Source organism: Stegodyphus dumicola, chromosome 6, assembly GCF_044657685.1.
Source record: "Stegodyphus dumicola isolate Sdum_Otavi_A_Nest chromosome 6, ASM4465768v1".
NCBI classification, from domain to species: domain Eukaryota; kingdom Metazoa; phylum Arthropoda; class Arachnida; order Araneae; family Eresidae; genus Stegodyphus; species Stegodyphus dumicola.
In genome coordinates this window covers 207,007,485-207,026,661 of record NC_140773.1, presented here as the reverse complement: position 1 = coordinate 207,026,661, position 19,177 = coordinate 207,007,485, and the positions used below count along the sequence as shown (strand labels likewise).

The 19,177-nt window shown below is 34.3% G+C and overlaps 1 protein-coding gene across 2 annotated transcripts in view; it reads right to left on the bottom strand.

Moving 5' to 3' along the window:
- Positions 1–19,177, bottom strand: part of LOC118194912 (P2X purinoceptor 4-like) — a 96,872-nt gene that overhangs the window by 27,575 nt on the left and 50,120 nt on the right. For both annotated transcript variants that reach the window (XR_004759174.2, XM_035366124.2), the window contains exon 6: positions 15,262–15,351. Coding sequence is in view for 1 of the 2 variants with exons in the window: in XM_035366124.2 (XP_035222015.1) it covers positions 15,262–15,351 (90 nt within the window). In the remaining variant the exon portion in view is untranslated. The remainder of the gene's footprint in view (positions 1–15,261; positions 15,352–19,177) is intronic.

Sequence of the window (19,177 nt, the reverse complement as noted above, 5' to 3'; positions counted from 1 at the left end):
AGTATATGCAACGATTCTTTTATGGGATATACTATTCCTATAGTCCAAATGATTCTTTTCTGGGATATTCTGACAAAAATTAGTGTTCTGCTTTTGAATAAATACTTCAATGAGTGCTAGAAATTCATTGAATTGATGAGGTGTCATGCGAAAGTAATTAAAAGAAATTTTATTTCGTTCAAGCGCATTTCTTCAATTAAATTATTTGCATCTCCTTACTGCAGTCATCTCTCACATATTAATATAAACCACTGCATTCTGCTTCTCTTACACAAAGCAAGAAGTAAAATAAGTTTTAATCAAGCAGAAATTAAATCCATTTTAATTTTTAAAATGTAATCGTAAAAAGTCAAAATACCACACAAAAATTTCACATTCCTCCCCCCCAAGTTTCCGATATGAAGCGCCGTCTACTGCGAGCATATGACAACTTTTAAAGTGAAAGTTGCCGCGATGATGTAAACTCACGTAACCCGGAAAGCGTTTTTTTACGCTTTGATGCTTGACGCCCCAACAGACCAGTGTGAACGCAGCTTAAATCTGACATTATTTTAAAGAAAAGTTAGTATTAATTTCTAACTTTATGATTTGGCATTCAGTTCGACTTATGAAATTTGAACGATCAAAATTTAACAGCTGTGATAAAGAAGCAGGTATTACTCAAGACTCTTTTTTTCCTGAGAGGAAGAAATATTTTAATATTATATGAAATTTAACACTGAAATTTTTTTTTTTTGTTACCTCTATTTACTCTGAAATACAGCTTTAAAAAAATACGATTTTTGATATCATATGCAAAATTTAGCAAAATATAAAGCAATTAAAGGTACAAAGGAGTATACAACTGTTGGCAATCATGTAATACACAATCTACTGCTTTTAGTAAGTTATTATTTCTTAGAATAGAGTAAGTAAAAAACTAATTTTAACCCGAACAATGAGATAAAAGTGGCAAGAAAATAAATTATTTAAAACCATAAGCAATTTTGGTGCCAGCACCTAAAAAATAAATAAATAACTGAAAGTGGAAGATTACATACTACATGATTACCCAACTGTCCTGTTTGCTATATATGGATGTCCAAGACCAACAGTTATAAAAAAACTGTGAGTGATATCAAATATTAATCATAATATAGTACTATAGTGAAATGCAATGTAGTTAATTTATATATCTGCAATGCATTTTTAGTGTTTTTATAAAATAAGAGATTCCACATGTTGGAATTCAGGTCTTCTTTTTTCTAGTTTGGTTTCTTTCCCTATCTAATTTTAAAACAGTAAAACTTTTTTTTTTTTTTCTAAAACACACTGCTCAAAACAGTTAGGGAATATTATGATTTTAGATATAAACTGCAGATGAGGAAATGTTTTGGTGACTGTTATAAGAAGTATATGTGTTGTAAAACATGAGAAAAGAAAAAGAAGAATTGAACAAAAAATAGAATAAATGCTATTGATTGTATTTTTTGATAAATAACAAACAAACAAACAAAAAGTATATTATACAAACACACAATGGTGTAATTTTTTGGATACAAAATGAGTTTCAATAAGGGATATGGTTTTCCTTTATTGAAAGCAATTTTGCACATCTACAAGGCATGGAATCAATCAGGTTATCCATGAGGGATTGGGGTATTCTCTCCCATTCCTGCAAAAGACAGCTTTCAAACTGCTGAACTGCTTCTGGGGGTGATAAGCAACTAGCAATCGTTCTCCCTAAAATGTCTTAAACATGTTCTGTTGGGTTCATATCCGGGAAACATGCTGGCTAATCCATTTGCTGGATTTTTTCATTGAAAAGGAATTTATCTACTAGCTGAGCACAGTGACCTGGCATCATCATCCATGAGAATTAATTCATCCCCAGTTGCTGCAATGTAAAGGACAACAAAAGGTCTGAGGATCTCATTCCTATATCACTGAGCCATTAGTGCTCCATTCCAGATAATGTGCAGATCGGTGCGGTAATTCATAAAAATACCAGCCCAGACCATCACTTTGCTCCCATCAAATCGGACACTTTCAAGCACAAATGCAGGTCCTTGTACAAAGTTCTCTCCACATACGAATCTGTTTATTGTCAAGTTGTATACTAAAGTGGATACATCCATGAAGAGCACATTGCTCCACTCCTCTTGTCTCCATTTGAGATGCTCCTATGCCTACATTCTGCATCCAGCATGCTGAATCACAATGTCAATGAAACACAAATTACAGGTCTCGCCAGTATACAAGCCCACATGGGAAAGTCGAGTCAAAACTCTAGTATTGCTAGCCCTCTGAAAGTGCTGTTGTAAAGAAGTGGCATTCATAGTGCTGTTTCTTCTAGCCGTTGCTGCCGATCCTCATTTTGTGTTGTTACAGGCATACAACCTTGAGTGAACATTTCCAATATCTAAAAAACAATTCTGGAAATAATACTTTGAGAAACTCCTAACACTTCCACTACAATGGATTATGCTTGACCCGCTTCCAAACAGCCGATGGTCCTCCAGGTATTGATTCAGCCAGGTTATCTTGCTGAGACATAGTATACACTGTTATAAAACCTTCAACATGTGTCAGTTGTTTTTAATCTCCTCCTACAGAAGGACTGCTAAAGGTCACTTTTCACTCCTCATCTAAAATGTGTAGTTTTCAATGTTTCAGACAAAATCTGCATTTTCGCAATTTTGTAATTGTTATAATTTTCCTTTTTAACCTCTTGTATTTCCTTTTTGTTAAAAAAAAAGTTGTCAATTATATGGTTATTTCATACTGAACTCAGAATATTCCCTAACTGTTTTGAGCAGTGCATTATGTCCTTCAAAATTAATCCAGTCATGTAACAATGGCTGTAATGCAATGTAATCTCACCCAATCATATTAAATAAATTTTTATTGTAAATACTACTACAAATAAGTGCACAATCCTTATTTTCTCCACTTTGTCCATTGATAGCAAATGTGTGCCGAAGTGCTCTACTTTATTCACTGTTTGATGTACACTCATGTCCATAAATTAAGGATAATGCAAAATCAGGCAAAGGAAGAGTTAGAAGCAAAACAAATTTGACTTATTTGTAAAGCTTATTTATTAAACAAAAGGTAAAGAGCAAAAAAAAGATGCTATATGTTTAATATTATTAAAAAAATTAGTGATTTTTTTTCCCTGGAGCAAATTACAAAAAAAAAAAAAAAAAAAAAAAAACACCTATTTACAAAAAAACCAATATTAAATGGTTGGTATGATTGTTAATACATTGTATGTCTCCCAGACGATGCAATACAGTCTGTACAACGCCTAAGCATGCTGAGTATCAAATTATCGATCTGATCTTGGGGGATATTACACGACTCAAAAAGCAATGTTCTCCGAAGTTCCAGTAGACATGTACGAGAAGGTTGATGGGCTGCAGCTCGTCGGCCAAGCATGTCCCACACGTGCTCTACTGGATTAAAGTCCGATGAGAATGCTGGTCAGTCCATACGGGCGATATCTTCCGACTGAAGGCATTCGCTTATGATGTTTTAACGATGAGGACGGGCGTTGTCATCCATAAACACAAATTGTGCGCCCATGGCACCCCGAAGCAAACATACATGTTCTTCCAGAATGACGTCCCAACAGATTTGCCTTGTCATGGTTCCAATTTGAACATGCAGGTCAGTTCTGGAACCCAGAATAATTCCACCCCAAACGAGCACTCCTGCACCACCGTAACGGTGTCGTTCAATGATGTTTTCTTGATGGTAACGGGTACCTGGGGCTCTCCATATGAAAGTCCGGCGAGAATCAGACTGCAAGCTAAACCTGGACTCGTCGGAAAACATCACACAAGCCCACTGTTGCGGTGTCCACAATGCATGCTCTCTACTCCAGGCTAACCGCAGGTGACAGTGAGTTGCAGTAAGTGGAACGCATCTGACAGGTCTACGAGCATATAGACCAATCTGCCCTAAGCGTCTGTACACGGTCTGCCTTGAAATTGTCCTACCAGTGGCTGAAGAGAGCTGACGAGACAGGTCTGAGGCTGTGCTCTGCCTGTTTCTTTCGGCAGTAACTGCCAAATACCGGTCCTCATTCGGTGTTGTAACTCTGGGGTGACGTGTGCTGTAACGAATACTCACATTACCATCATCTTGGAATCATTGCCAAAGCCTGGAGATGACATTCTGGGCAATTCCAAGTTTGTCTGATACTTCCAGTTGGGTACGCCCACATTCCAGACGGCCGATAATTCTACCATGTAAAAAATCATCCAAATGCGTCCTTTGTGTCATAACTATTCCGTTATTGCACTGAAATGCCTATAAAACGTCTGTGAACAATTTTACTTCTTTCCTGTATTCCTTATATATCACTCTCTTACACTCTCGTCAGTGTGACGTACCATCGGTGTCATCTGGTTGCTTCCTGAAATTTGCATATGATTCTTTAAGATGTGTGCAGTGATTTTACAGGTGATATATTTATTTCAGAGTTCGATTTCCGTGTGACTCTGAATTATCCTTAATTTATGGATATGAGTATAAGTTGCTATAATTTATGGCCTGCAAAACAGTTGTAACTTGCCTTGACATGGATGCTACAAGTTCTTGGTAGATGACTGAAGACAGGTTGTACTAAACGTCTAGGCAGTGGTCACACAAAGTCGAGATATACCGACACAGTGATGTTCAAGCTCTAAGCTGCCACTCCATGACATCCCAAATGTGCTCTACTGGATTAAGATTTGGGTGAGTTAGGAGGCCAGGACATTAATTGAAATTCATCCTTATGCTCCTTGAACAATTCCAACGCAATTCGAGCCTTGTGATGTGGGGCACTGTCCTGCTGAAAGATTACATTTCCAGTTGGGAAAACAGATGCCACATAAAGGTGCAACTTATCCGCAGTTATATTGAGACAGTCCACAGCTTTTATGGGCTACCGTAACAAAGGATCTCAGAGCTCCCCCATTAGAATGTCCCCCCAAAGCATAATACTGCCATCACTAGCCTGGGTATAACCTGCTGTATGGGGGAAAGCAACTGTTCCCCTGGAAGACAGCGTACCCTGACATGGCCATAAAATGATGAATGAAGAATCATGATTCATCTGGCCAGGCAACTGTCTTCCACTTATCCATGTTTCAGTCTCAATGATCTGGGGCCCACTGTAGGCATAGTTGACAATGAAGCTTAATCAAGAGAGGCACATAAGTCCACGTAACTATGAGCAGTCATAGTGTCTTGAAAGATGACTAGAGGTGATCATGTGCCTAGACAATTCCTAGACCATTGACTGGCCGCATACTTTCCTAAGATTGCTGCCCCCCAAAAAAGCTCAATGATTAATTACATTTTTATTTTATTTTATTATTTTTACTTCATTTTTTATTCATTTTGTTTCATTTGTATTAAGTACTTACATATCACAAGTACTTACAATGAATTTAAAATATTTAGGTGCAGTATCGCGAGATTCCACTGATTTTCACCGGCTGCGTACTTTGACATGCTGCACCCCCTCTAGGAACGGCCCTGCAGGTGTTCCAACAAATTGTTTCCTACACTATCACACCTTCAGTAATCGCTGTATGCCGCTTGACAATAAATGCTGCATTGGATTGCTGATCTGGCTGACACCACATGTGTCTGCATTGAACATCAGCAAAGAGAATGAAACATGATTCATTGCTGAAGAGCATATGCTCCAGTCAATAAAACTCCACCTTGCCCAATTTCGATAAAAATGCAATTCACACTACCTACGATATGAGGTCAGTGGTAGGCATCTTAATGGATACTGGCAGCTTATACCAGCATTGGCCATTCATCTGCAGAGAGTTTCCCTTGACACCACAGGATGCCTAGAAGGTGGTAAATGGTGTCAAATCGATGCTAGCAACGTTTCTCATGCTCATTTGTGATCCTGAGATGCCATGACCCTCCATGACAGTAGACTAACCACTTCCATGATCCAATGTCACCAACACAGAGAAACTACCCAATAGCTCTGACCAAGGTGATGGCTGATAGGCCTGTTTGATCAGCCTGCTTCTCTGAGGCATACTTTACGCCCCTTCTCAAAGCCTGACAAATTGACAGATTTGTTTGAATAGCCCTATGGCATGAGCAATCATGCTTTTAAACTCTCCCAGCTGAGCACATCCTATGTGCATAGACGCTTACCCTTGTCTCACTGGCTTTGAAATTTAAATCATTTGCATGTCTTCCTGCCAAATTTCATGATTGTGGCTCAATTTCTTCTAGGTGCATATATATTTTCTGTGACAGAGTGTATAATTTGCAATTAATGTAACAGAATATCATTGAGCAAAAAAATCTTCAGAATTATTATTTGTTGCATTTGCAACACATGTCTAACATCTGGAATGATCTAAAATCCAGACCACGAAATCCCATGCAACCTTTTTTTTTTGGGGGGGGGGGATTTTTTTTTTCTTTTTCAAAATGCATTTGCACATTAGATATTTTTTCATAATAAAACATGGTCCTTAATTTCCCTTCGCCAACAAACCCAAACTGGCAAATCATTATTTATTATTTTTTGCTTTCATCCCAGTATGACTATCAATACACTGCAGTTTGAGAAATGACTCATACAGTGATAATAATAAATTTTAAAAAAAAATTTAATATTAGTAATTTAATACCAAATGGTATAATAACTATTTATGTTGACAGTACATTTGGCCATGATTACAGATTTCAGTGAACTCCACTCGAAGTGCTCAGTGTGTTGTTTGCTCACAAGGAGAAATGTCTTTCAATGTATCCCCCCCCCAAAAAAAAAGGAGAAAGAGAGGATTTTTGTAAATGATATTCATAGGTCAAAAGATTACATTTAGGGCTGTTTGAATTGAGAATAACTGATTTATTATTCACTTAAGTCCAGGACCGGCACCAGGAAAGGCAAATTTTTTTTAATTTAGTGAAACACAGAACAACACAATTAATGATGTCAATATCTTTAGAATTTAGAGAGACACTTGGCAGCAGCATTTTGGACCCACACAGACTGCACCAGGCTGCAAAATGTCTAGTGTCGGCTCAGGATGAGCCTTCATTGTATGTGGGAATTTATATATTTAGGACTGTAAGCAATAAGCATGTGCGGGAGTAGTCATAGGTATAATAAATAATAAACTAACATAACTCATGCTTTATTTCATTAATGTGTAATAGAAGCAGGGAAAAAATTCAGGGGGAAAACATGCCTTTAGTTGCCAATCTCATAATACATCACCAACAGTGTATAGCAGACGCTAGCTAAGCTTCATTATGATAACCACGAATTTGAAGGTTTCCACATATTTCAAACAAAATTATAAACTTGGACCAGTTTCAAATGGTGGTGGTTTATCCTTATATAGCCATAAGAATAATTATGCTAGCTTGGATTAACCTCAATTTAATGGAAAGAATGGGTACACATATTTTGTGAAATTTACATTTTACTTAAGATATAAATTTTGGGTAATTTACCATATTCTTTATTAATAGCTTGACAGTATTTCAAGATATTTCCAAATATTTTCATATACATTTTCACCACTAAACACACAGTACCAGTAATTTGAAGTCATATTCATTTTGTTATTATACTAATGGAAGTTTTGTTCAAACTATTCTTTCATTAAATTATCAGTTTTTCATTATTTTTCTAAAATATATTACTATTGATTCTTGGTTAGTAATTTTAATGCAAATTTTTTAATTTACATTAATGTTTAAATTTTAAGTCATCTACTTCGTAATGCCTAAGCCTGCATTTTCAGCAATATGATAAATTATCCTACAGTTGCAAATAATATTTAAGTAGAGAATTCAAAATATATATTATTTCCTTTTGCTTAATAATTGATAAATTTTAACATTCATGAGCCAAATCAGAACAGACATGAAATGTGCACAAAGAAACACTAGTAATACTTGTTGTAAATTAATCAAGCATTTGAGAATAAATAAATAAAATGTTTTCTAACTCACTTCTGGCAACCCTAAAAATGCCAAGACACACCGGTGTCAAACACGTCAACTATGTTAATCACGTGATATTAATATATCCCATCATCCTCTTGTTCTTTAGATATTATTAAGCTTCTGTATGTGCTTGTGTTAACATTAATGTATTTACTGTTTATATTATTTTAGTTGCAGTTCAATAAATATGTTATTAGTGTTTAAATTTGCATCATATTATTTATGGATAAATCCCTCTCATCATCAACAATAGTTTCGGAGACTCAACTGCTGCTACTGAGTGCACAAAAGGCAAGCTGATTTTGCTATCTTTATTCTTCATTGATTATGAGACTGATATCGTTGTAAATCCTGAAACTGAAATTTAAACTGTGCATATAAACTTTCTGAAAGTGCTAAGTAAGAATTAATAATGGCACAGGCAAGTCTTAAAGATTGTATGCAAATAACTAAACTGAATTCCGAAAATTATGCTAATTGGAAATTCAAGATTCAAATGCTTTTAAAGCGTGATGGGTTAGATGATCTTCTTTATTCTCCTCCACCTTCTAAACCTGATGATGAATTTTTAAAGAGGGATAAACAAGCATGAGCTATAATAAATCTATGCATTGATGACTCTCAGATTATTCACATTAGAGCTGAAACGACTACCGCCGGTACATGGCAGAAATTAAAGTCAGTTCACGAGCGCTCAAATTTGAGTAGCAAATTATATCTTCCGAGAAAATTATATTCAATAAAAATGGCAGAACACGGTGATATGATCGCACACATCACTCATATGATGGACTTGGTCGAAAGACTGAAAGCTATCGGTGAGAACATTCCAGATCAGCATGTAGCCGCATTTTTGTTAGTTTCGATTCCCGAATCGTACAATAATCTTATAACCGCCATTGAAGCTAGAGAGGAAATTCTTATAACTATAGATCTTGTAAAAATGAAACTCACTGACGAGTACAACAGAAGATTAGAACAACAAGCAGATCGAAATTCTAATTCTTCAACCGCGTTTAAATCTACAATAAATGCAAGAAATTATGATAATAATAAACAAAAGAAATTTTGTACTTTTTGTAAATGCAGTGGTCATACTCATGAGTGTTGTTATAAATTGAAAAACAAAAATAACAATTCTTGTCCTGACAACTCAAAATCCGAAAATCGCGTGACCAAACATGTCGGAAAATCGAACCGGCATTGCATGAGCGCAGACATTTCAGTTGAAAAAAGCTATAAATCCAGATGTCAACTGTCGTCTGTCAGAAACTCTGTTTATAAAAAGGGTTTAATAATTATTCTACGATATTGCTCAGAACAAAATATAAATAAAAAAATTTTGTACGTCGGGCGCGAGCAGTCATCTAATAGGAGATAAAAGTTTGTTTGCAGAACTGAGATATGATGATTCTCAAGCAAAAATCATTTTAGCGGATGGAAAAATTTTATATTCGCAGGGCAGAGGAATTGTTGGCCTTGATTTAGAAGATGAATGTGGATTACAGAAAATTCGGTTGATTGATGTTTATTACGTTCCTGATTTAAAGAGCAATTTAATTTCCGTTAAGCAAACTGCTAGTAAGGGATATTCTGTTACTTTCGAAAAAGAAAAGTGTTACGTAAAGAAGGATAGCCAAATAATTATGCGTGCGTATTCTGATGATAATAGTTTATATAAAATTGTTTTAATAAAAAATTCAGAAAATGCTAATTTTGCAGTTGAATGTAAAAATAAAAACTGCATACAGATATGGCATTCTAGGTTAGGTCATCGAAGTTATGATGCAATCAGACAATTAGTAAGAGAAAATCTTGCAGAAGGAATAAAATTAGATAATTGCAGTCATAATGAAAGCTGTTCAGAATGCATAAAGAATAAAATGCAGCAACTTCCTTATCCAAAAGCTGCTAGCGTTCGAGCAAGGAAACCATTAGAACTTATACATAGTGACATTTGCGGGCCTATGCCTACTCCAAGTATTGGTGGAAAACTTTATTTCGTAACCTTTATTGATGACTTTACTAGATACACTGTCATCTATTTACTCAATAAAAAGAGTGAAGTTCTTAGTAAGTTAAAAGACTTTGTCGGTATAACAAGAAATAAATTTGGGAGAACCATACAGACTCTTTGAACCAATAACGGTGGTGAATATACCAGCAAGGAAATGGAGGAATTTCTATCGGATAACGGCATCAAGCATCAACTAACTGTTCCCTTTTCGCCTCCTCAGAACGGTGTAAGTGAAAGAAAAAATAGAAGTCTTACTGAGATGACCAAGTGCCTGCTGTCCCAAGGCCGACTTTCAGACAAATTCTGGGGTGAAGCCGTCAACACAGCTAATTACATCCAGAATCGCCTTCCAACCAGAGCTTGTGATAAGACTCCCTATGAATTGTGGAGCAGAAGAAAACCTAATTTAGCTCATATGAAACAATTTGGTTGTACAGCCTATGCATATGTACATAAGGAAAACCGTAGGAAATTAGACCAGAAAGCGATTTTTGTCAGTTACGATAAACGATCAAAGGGGTACAGAATCTACACAGGTGAAAACCATATAATCATCAGTAGAAGTGTAAAGTTTGTCGAAGAATTATCAGCGAATGAAAATGTTGGAATTTCTCTTCAAAGGTTGAAGATGTTGAAAATGATGAAGAAACTGAAGAAAAACACAAAATTGTATCCAAAGAAGAGCTTAGACGATCAGAAAGGAAAACAAAGGGAATACCACCAGAACGTCTAGGATTTCTAACAAACACAATCAAAACCATACCTGAGAATTTTAAAGACTTAGATAAATTGAATTCTGAAGAAAAAGAAAAATGGTTACTCGCAGTTGACGAAGAAATCAATTCCTTATTCCCAAAACAAAACTTGGGAACTGGTTGATCTTCCTGTGGGAAAGAAACCTATTGGCTGTCGATGGATTTTCAATCTGAAAGAAAATGAAGATGGAACAGTCATTCGTTACAAGGCGTGACTAGTTGCTAAAGGTTATGGTCAAAAATTTGGAACTGATTATGATCATACCTTTGCACCAGTAGTTCGACATACAACTATCAGAACTTTTCTTGCTGTCGCAGCATATGGTAAAATTCATGTGAGGCATGTAGACGTTACTACAGCATTTTTACAAGGAAATTTAGAAGAAAAAATATACATGGAACAGTCAGAAGGCACTTCAACCTGGACAAGAAGAGAAGGTTTGCAAACTTAAAAAAGCTATTTATGGATTAAAGCAAGCTGCTAGAGCATGGAATAAAAAAGTTGAAGAGGTATTAAACAATAGTAACTTCTCGCAAAGTACGGCAGACCCATGCTTATTTCTAAAGAAAGATGGAAATGATACGATAATGATTATTGTCTATGTCGATGATATCCTTATAGCATGCAAAAGCAAAGGAAAAATCAAAAGGCTAATCAAATTTCTCAATGAATTCTTCGAAGCAAAAGATTTAGGAGAAATTAGAAACTACTTAGGAATCAACATCAAAAGAGATGAAAACAAGTTTCTGTTGAGTCAAAAATCAAAAATAGAAAAATTGAAGAAGATATTTTGTCCAGATATCCACAAACCATCTTATACACTGATGGATACTTCTTATCCAAAGGAAGAGGACATCTCTCCACCTCCACCAGTGGACAATACCAAGTACAGGCAAGCCATTGGAGCCTTATTAGACATAGCCACTGTAACCAGACCGGACATTACCCTTGCAGTGAATCTATTAAGCAGGAAAAATGAATCTCCAAATGAGAAGGACTGGAAAGCAGTTCTAAGGGTGATTGAATACCTCAATTCTACGAAGGACATTTGCCTGAAAATTGACTCTGATAACACACCAACACTTTCCTGTTATACAGAAGCTGACTATGCATCTGATTTAACCACCAGACGATCAACAGGTGGAAATTTATTTTTTTTAGGAAATAACCCAATATTTTGGTCCACAAAGAGACAAAATTGTGTTTCCCTATCATCTACCGAATCCAAGCTTATTTCTGCAGCCACTGCTGCTCAAGAGCTCAAATGGATATTAGATCTCCTTAAAGATTTTGGAATAACTCAAAAACTACCCATTAAGATATTTGAGGACAATAAGTCCACAATAGCTCTTATAAAACAGGGGAAAATGAATACTAGGTTAAAGCATATTAATGTTAAATATTTCTTTTTAAGGAAAATGGAAGAAAATAAAATAATCGAGATAACTTACTGCAATACAAATTCTATGATTGCAGATATTTTTACTAAGCCATTGCCCAAACCAAAATTTCTGAAATTAAGAAGTAAGCTAAATCTTATTTCCAATATTTCCCATATGCATGATTAAAGGGGGGATTGTTGTAAATTAATCAAGCATTTGAGAATAAATAAATAGAATGTTTTCTAACTCACTTCTGGCAACCCTAAAAATGCCAAGATACATGGGCGTCAAACACGTCAACTATGTTAATCACGTGATATTAATATATCCCATCATCCTCTTGTTCTTTAGATATTATTAAGCTTCTGTATGTGCTTGTGTTAACATTAATGTATTTACCGCTTATATTATTTTAGTTGCAGTTCAGTAAATATGTTGTTAGTGTTTAAATCTGCATCGTATTATTTATGGATAAATCCCTCTCATCATCAACAATAGTTTCGGAGACTCAACTGCTGCTACTGAGTGCACAAAAGGTAAGCTGATTTTGCTATCTTTATTCTTCAATACTTATTTAATGAACCACCACCCTAAGTCTATAATGGAATAAAATTATCTAACTATTACTTAATGCACTTCAACATTGATATATTCTAAAAAGTTAAATGTTTGGTAGATCTCTTCAAGAACTAAATTTTCCCTTGCCATAAGTTATCATATTTTGATTCCTTGTGTTATAATATTTTTTCTTAAACAGAATCTTTTTCATATGGGAATCAAACCAAGTTAAACAAAACAATTTTGGCTAATTTCAAGGTTCGACTAGCTTGAACTTTACTTGGCTTTTCTCACATTTATTATTTTCCAATCTATTTAATTTAAATCAATGGCTACAAAAAGCAGCAGTGCAAGATAATATCTAAACTAATTTGATTAAATTATGTAATGTAATCAATGTAATTTAGTCCAAAAAATTACATCACATAACACTGCCTTATGATGATCTTTTGTTAGGTTTGGTAAATTTGTAATAGATAGTACTGCAATTCATTTGATGGCATCAAGGACAGCTGGTATGATCACTTTTTAATTTAACTTGGAGTTAATTTCAGCCACTAGCAGTATGTTGTTCAAGTTCTGCAGCTTTTGAAACAAATACTGTTAAAATAAAAATAAGGATAGTTCTGTGCAGTATTAAAACATTTGTATTTAAAGAAATGAATGGCCACTAATGTAGATACATTAGATCAAAGAAAAGTTCACGAGGACTTTGCACCAACACTAAAGACTTTATTTTTGGGTAAATGGGTTTAAATGTGATCAAATTTTCACTAAGGATGAAACTCACTCTGGACACTCTATTAAAGCCAGCATAACAGATATCATAGAAAAAAGCCATGGTATTATTATGGAAGGTCAGCAAATGAAGGTATGTGAAACTCTAAGAGTGTAGGCATCTTGAATGAATAAGCGCTCAAAGTCTCGCACACAAAATTACAGATGAAAAGGTTGTAAACACAGTGGACACCAATTTGTTAACCAAAAATGAACATAAAAGGAGATTTCACATCAAGTTTGATGTTTAACTGTAATATGCAGAATATTTTAAACAGTTTCATGACTATGGATGAAACATGAATAAAAATGAATCAAAGCAACTGCCAAAATAGAGGGCAGCAAATGGTGAAACTATGCATAAGATAGAGACTGTTAAAAAAAGTAACAGCCTTTTTTTTAAAACTCTCATGCAGTTATCATAGCGACTATTTGGAAAAGATAAAAACAATAGCTTTAGTTTATTAATGGAGCATTTTATAGCACAGCTAAAAAAATATCCAAGATTTTAACATAAAAAAGTGCTCATTCACCAAGATTATGAACCAACCCGCAAATCAACTACTGTACTGAAAAAATTGCAAGAATTATCCGTTGAAATGATTCTTCACTGACTTTAGTTTCTAGATCGGTTTTGAACAATTCCTTTTTGCTCTAAAACTTGAAACTTTGGTTAAGTAGGATGAAATTTTAATTGAATAAGAATGCCATTGATACCATGAATACACATTTTTGCACCTTTGTAAAAGTTACTTTTCTGTCAAGATAAAAAATTGGAAACTCCACAGACATTATAAAAAATTGGAAACTCCGTGGTTACTGAGACATTGATACTACACTGAGAAATAAAATTACTTTTTTTTTGCAGAAAGCAATATTAAATTTATTTTATCAAATGTTTTTCATAATAATCTGCTTATAAATGTGGATCATGTCTACAATCATTCTAACAATATGTAATCAATCATTTCATTAGAATAATTCATTAGTCTTTACGTAAATTCTTTTAACAGTTAATGTACAAGTGATTCAGAATATTCCTCATCTTAGATACATTTATCATTTTCAAAATATCCTCAACGTTATTTAACAAACAAATTGATGCTAATTGGGTTTTAAAGGGCAAACATTTAATCTTATACCCAAACATCAGTTAGCATTCATTTTATAAAGATTTACTACTGCACTTAAAATTTCAAACTGATATATGGTTAGAACTGATTATTTTCACAGCACACCAGAATATGCATAAATTTCTAACACTTTGTGATAACAAAAAAGTAATGTAATATAATTAAAAACCTGTTAATTTCTTTATCTTTTACAAAATCAATATCCCCATTCACTTTTGATCTGTATTCTTTTATGTCACAGAAAATCTATGACTTTCAAGAAAAATAACCATTATGTGATACTATATTGTAAAATAATTTTTACTTTAATGATTAGCTACAATAATATTAAGAGAATAAATTAAAAGAGATTTATATTAAATATTAAGAAAGTATATATTAGACATGATTATTAATTTTATGCATTTAAAGTGACAGATTTACATTGTTAAAACTAACAACTGTTATAATTTACAAGATTCAAAATGGCCATATTTGCAAAAGCAGAATATGTTGATGTAAAATTGAAAAATCCATTCAGTATTTTTCTTTTAGCATATATTTCTTTTAGTTTATGTTTACACAGTCTCCTTACTCTTAAGCTGCAATTAAATGAGAGTTTTTTTCTAATTATGGAAACACAAGAACTAAAAGAACTATTTCTAAGTAAAAATATGCTTACCTTTTAATTTTAAACTTGGGAAAATCAACAAAATTTTTAATGAGCACAGTAAATTTCTTTGAAGCTGCTAATAAAGCTCGCTTCCCTTTCCTAAAAAAATTAAGCATATAATTTATAGTTTAAAAATCAAATTAAAAAATAATAATAAAATTAACTAGCTCTCCTCCCAAAAAAATGCATTACATGCTCACATACGCAAGAAGCATAAAATAAAAAATAGTTTGGACATTCACAGTACAATAGTAAGATTTGAAGATACATGATTTGAGAGTACATTTAAAACTGAAACATATGAGCATAGATTGAAAGCTCAAGAAATTAAGGATTTTGAAAGTTAAGCTATCATATTGCTGTGAATTTTGTACATAGACAGATGATTTTAGTACAATTATATTTGAAATTGTCGTATTTTTCTGTATACTTTAACATGAAAATCTAGAGAAGCGAAGCTTGCTGGAAAAGTAAGAATACAGGGACAAATCTATTTAACTCATTTAACATTGAGTAAATGGCTATCTCACTAAATTGGTGACATATCGCCAAGGTGGCATTTGTTTTGAAGCCTAATGTTTGTTGCCAAATTTTGCAAGAAATCGCCAAATCGTCCCTCATATGCTTTTCCAGTAATTTCGAGAAGCAGAAACATCTTGGCAGCCAGGTGAAAACTAAATAAGACTGGAGAGGGCTAGCTTCGTCCTTTAGATGCACTTTGCATTTGTGTTTAATATTCTTAGAAGCTTGAAGTGTAACTGCTGATTGTACTCTGTAATACTGTGAAGAGTTATACAACTATTTTTGTGGAAAGTTCCAGAACTCTAAAGTGATTATTTCAATAAAATAAATTTTATCAGCCTATTATCGGAGCTCTGTGCATTCAATCTATTATGAACCCATAAAAATGCAACAAATTTTGGTGTGAGAAGTGGTATTGAATGCCAGTGACAAGAGCAAATGAGAGCGACTGTGTTTTGATTCTTCATCAAGTGCTGTCATCAATCATTCCAAATCCATGAACCTATAAAATGCAACAATATTAAAGAGAAATTTGGGGGCAGAAAAGAAAAGGGAAAAAAAGTATATGAAAAGGTTTCAGACTTTAAATTACGTCCAAAGGCGCTTTTTTTTTTTTTTTTTTTTTAATGTTTTGTATGTTACCTTTATTTATTATATACAACATTGCCATTGCTCGCTTTGAAATTCTTAAACAAAAATTCGTTTAAGTTCTACAAAATATGAAATCAATAATAACACAAATTCCAAATTACGGCTGCCAGATGCTCCATATTCAGTGAAAGATTATGTTACTCAAAATTTAATGGCTCTAGGTACTGTTGTTTTATCACAGTGCAAGAAACATACATACATTTATGCATTTTCTTCATTATTTAATTTCTTTAAACATAATACAGGGCAATAATATTTGGTGGCAACAATTTGAAAAGTGAAACAATGCAAAATGCCAAAATGAGATTAATTAATAGTCCTTCTGAGCAAATTGCCCCTTTGGACTAAAAAAAAAAAAAAAAAGAAAAAAAAAAGAAAAAAGAAAAGAAAAGAGGAGGCTATTTTCTCATTAATTAAGAATTTTTATATATTTGACCATAAAAATTCAATATTTTGATATGAACCCATTAGCTGCGATGCAAAGGTCGAAATAAATGCATATATAAATATAACTACCTAAGATATTTTATACCAGCAGATGATTTTGTGTAGGAAATATTATGAAGATTATTTCTGTAAAAAATATTTGCCGTCAACAATCATTCTGTTTGTAATAATTAATCTCATACTTTAAACAAGATCTATTTTTAGTAAGGATCACTGTTTATCAGAACATTACATTAATCAGATGTTTATATTTGTGTTGGGAAGGAAGGGAAAGCAGGTGTTGTGCTGACGCAACATCAACAGGAAACAGATAATCTCTTTTTTTACTCATTCCTTTCCATGTTCTGGTTCATGTACTGGCTGCTTTAAAAATGCCTAGAACGAGGTATCTTATATTAGAAGAAGCCCTTCAAAGATATTTTGATGAAGGAACAGATGATGATAATGTTAATAATGACCAGAATGAAACTGATATTGTTGTTCCCCCCAGAAATCGCAGAAGCTAGTGATGAAGAAAGAAATAAGAATATTTTAAATAATGATAATGATAGTTTACCAAATGATACTACTGGGGAAGTTGAAATTCACATAAGAAGTAAGTTTCAGCCTTCTAAAAGCAATGGCAGTCATACAAAAAAGTTTAAAAAGCAGAAAACTGAAAACTTGAAATGGATAAAAAAAGGAACCGTCAGTTATGTCTCAGGAAGAAAATGAAGAAAGAGATAGAAGAGAAACTATAAAAGACAAAATACAAGGTAAAACCAGAGAAGAGATTTTCGATTTTCTTTTTGGTTCAGACATTTACTCTCTTCTCTATCACCTCAATAATTGATGACCGAATTATCGATGGTTCTATCACCACCTGCAGGGTCCACAAGACAGTCCTGCAGCCGAATGGCCTCAACATTGCATGTGAGGACCAGGAGACTGTGGACGTCCTAAAGACTTTAATTAATGATCTACCCGGCCCTGAAGAAAACCATCCAGGTTATCATGCCATGGCTCCTGGAGACAGACCCCCCATGAAGAGGTTTTTCGCTTGGTTTCCTGGTAACAGGTCACCAAAAGATAACATCAAGCTCCTTGATGCCTGTAACAAGGGCCTTGATGTTAAGAAGATCGCCATCAAGGCAGTTATCCCTGGAGACGGAGGTAATACCTTGGTGCTGGGAGTAGAACATGAACTTATGGATTATCTGGAGGCCCAGAATTTCAAACTTTTTTGTGGTGCCCGTGGCTGTGTACAGTTGAAGGAACCAAGGCAACAGGAGAAATCAATTCCTTCGCCCAAGGATCCTCCAAAGAAATAGTTGACGGAAGAAAGGGAAACCGAAAAGGAGTCGGAACCAGAGCTTTCTTTGGAGGCTCTGGAGAAGACATATGAATAGGTCTCCCTTGTCACTACTTCCTTTGAAGTAGTATGCTAAGGATGCGGCTTTTAACTAAGTCTCTCCTAAAATCCTTAAGGGTAAGTTCTTTTCTTTCATTTAACATGTTTTAATGGTTAAGGTTAGTCAGTTAAACCTGCAACATAGCAGAGCAGCTTCATACAATTTAGCTGCTCAATTAGGTAAGCAAGGCACTTTTGTTGCCTTAATTCAAGAACCTTGGGTGTACAAGGGTAAAATCCTTGGTAGGCCCATGAACGCGCACTTCTTTTCGACAGAGGGACCTGATAAAAGACCTAGAACTAGCATTTACATTTCTAAAAATATAAAGGCTATGAAATTATCCCAATTTACATCAGAGGACTTAACTGCTATTTTAATTAAGGACATGAACAATTCACTGAGAGGAAACATTTGTTTTTGCTCGGTTTACATGGCTTATGACCTTAACATTCCGCAAGAATTTATAGATCTTGTGAGTTTCTGTGAAATAAACAATATTCCTATGGTTATTGGGGGTGATGTTAACGCTCACCACCTGTCATGGGGCAGTTCTGATACTAATCCTAGAGGAGAAAAACTCATGGAACTTATAATGAATACCAACCTAACTTGGGTAAATAGGGGAAATCGCCCCACCTTTGTTAACAGAAGAAGAGAAGAAGTCATTGACCTCACATTAACTTCTTCTGATATTTATAACTTTATTGAGAATTGGCATGTAAGTGACAATCCCTCACTTTCTGACCATCGCCTTATACAATTTTGTATTAGAGATGAAATTCCAGCTGAATATTTCAGAAACATTAAAAACACAAATTGGGACCTTTATAAGGATTTCCTGGTTTCTAATGTCATTAACCTTCAGGTTTTAGACAATAATTGTACAGTCGAGGAGCTTGATACTCAAGCAAACA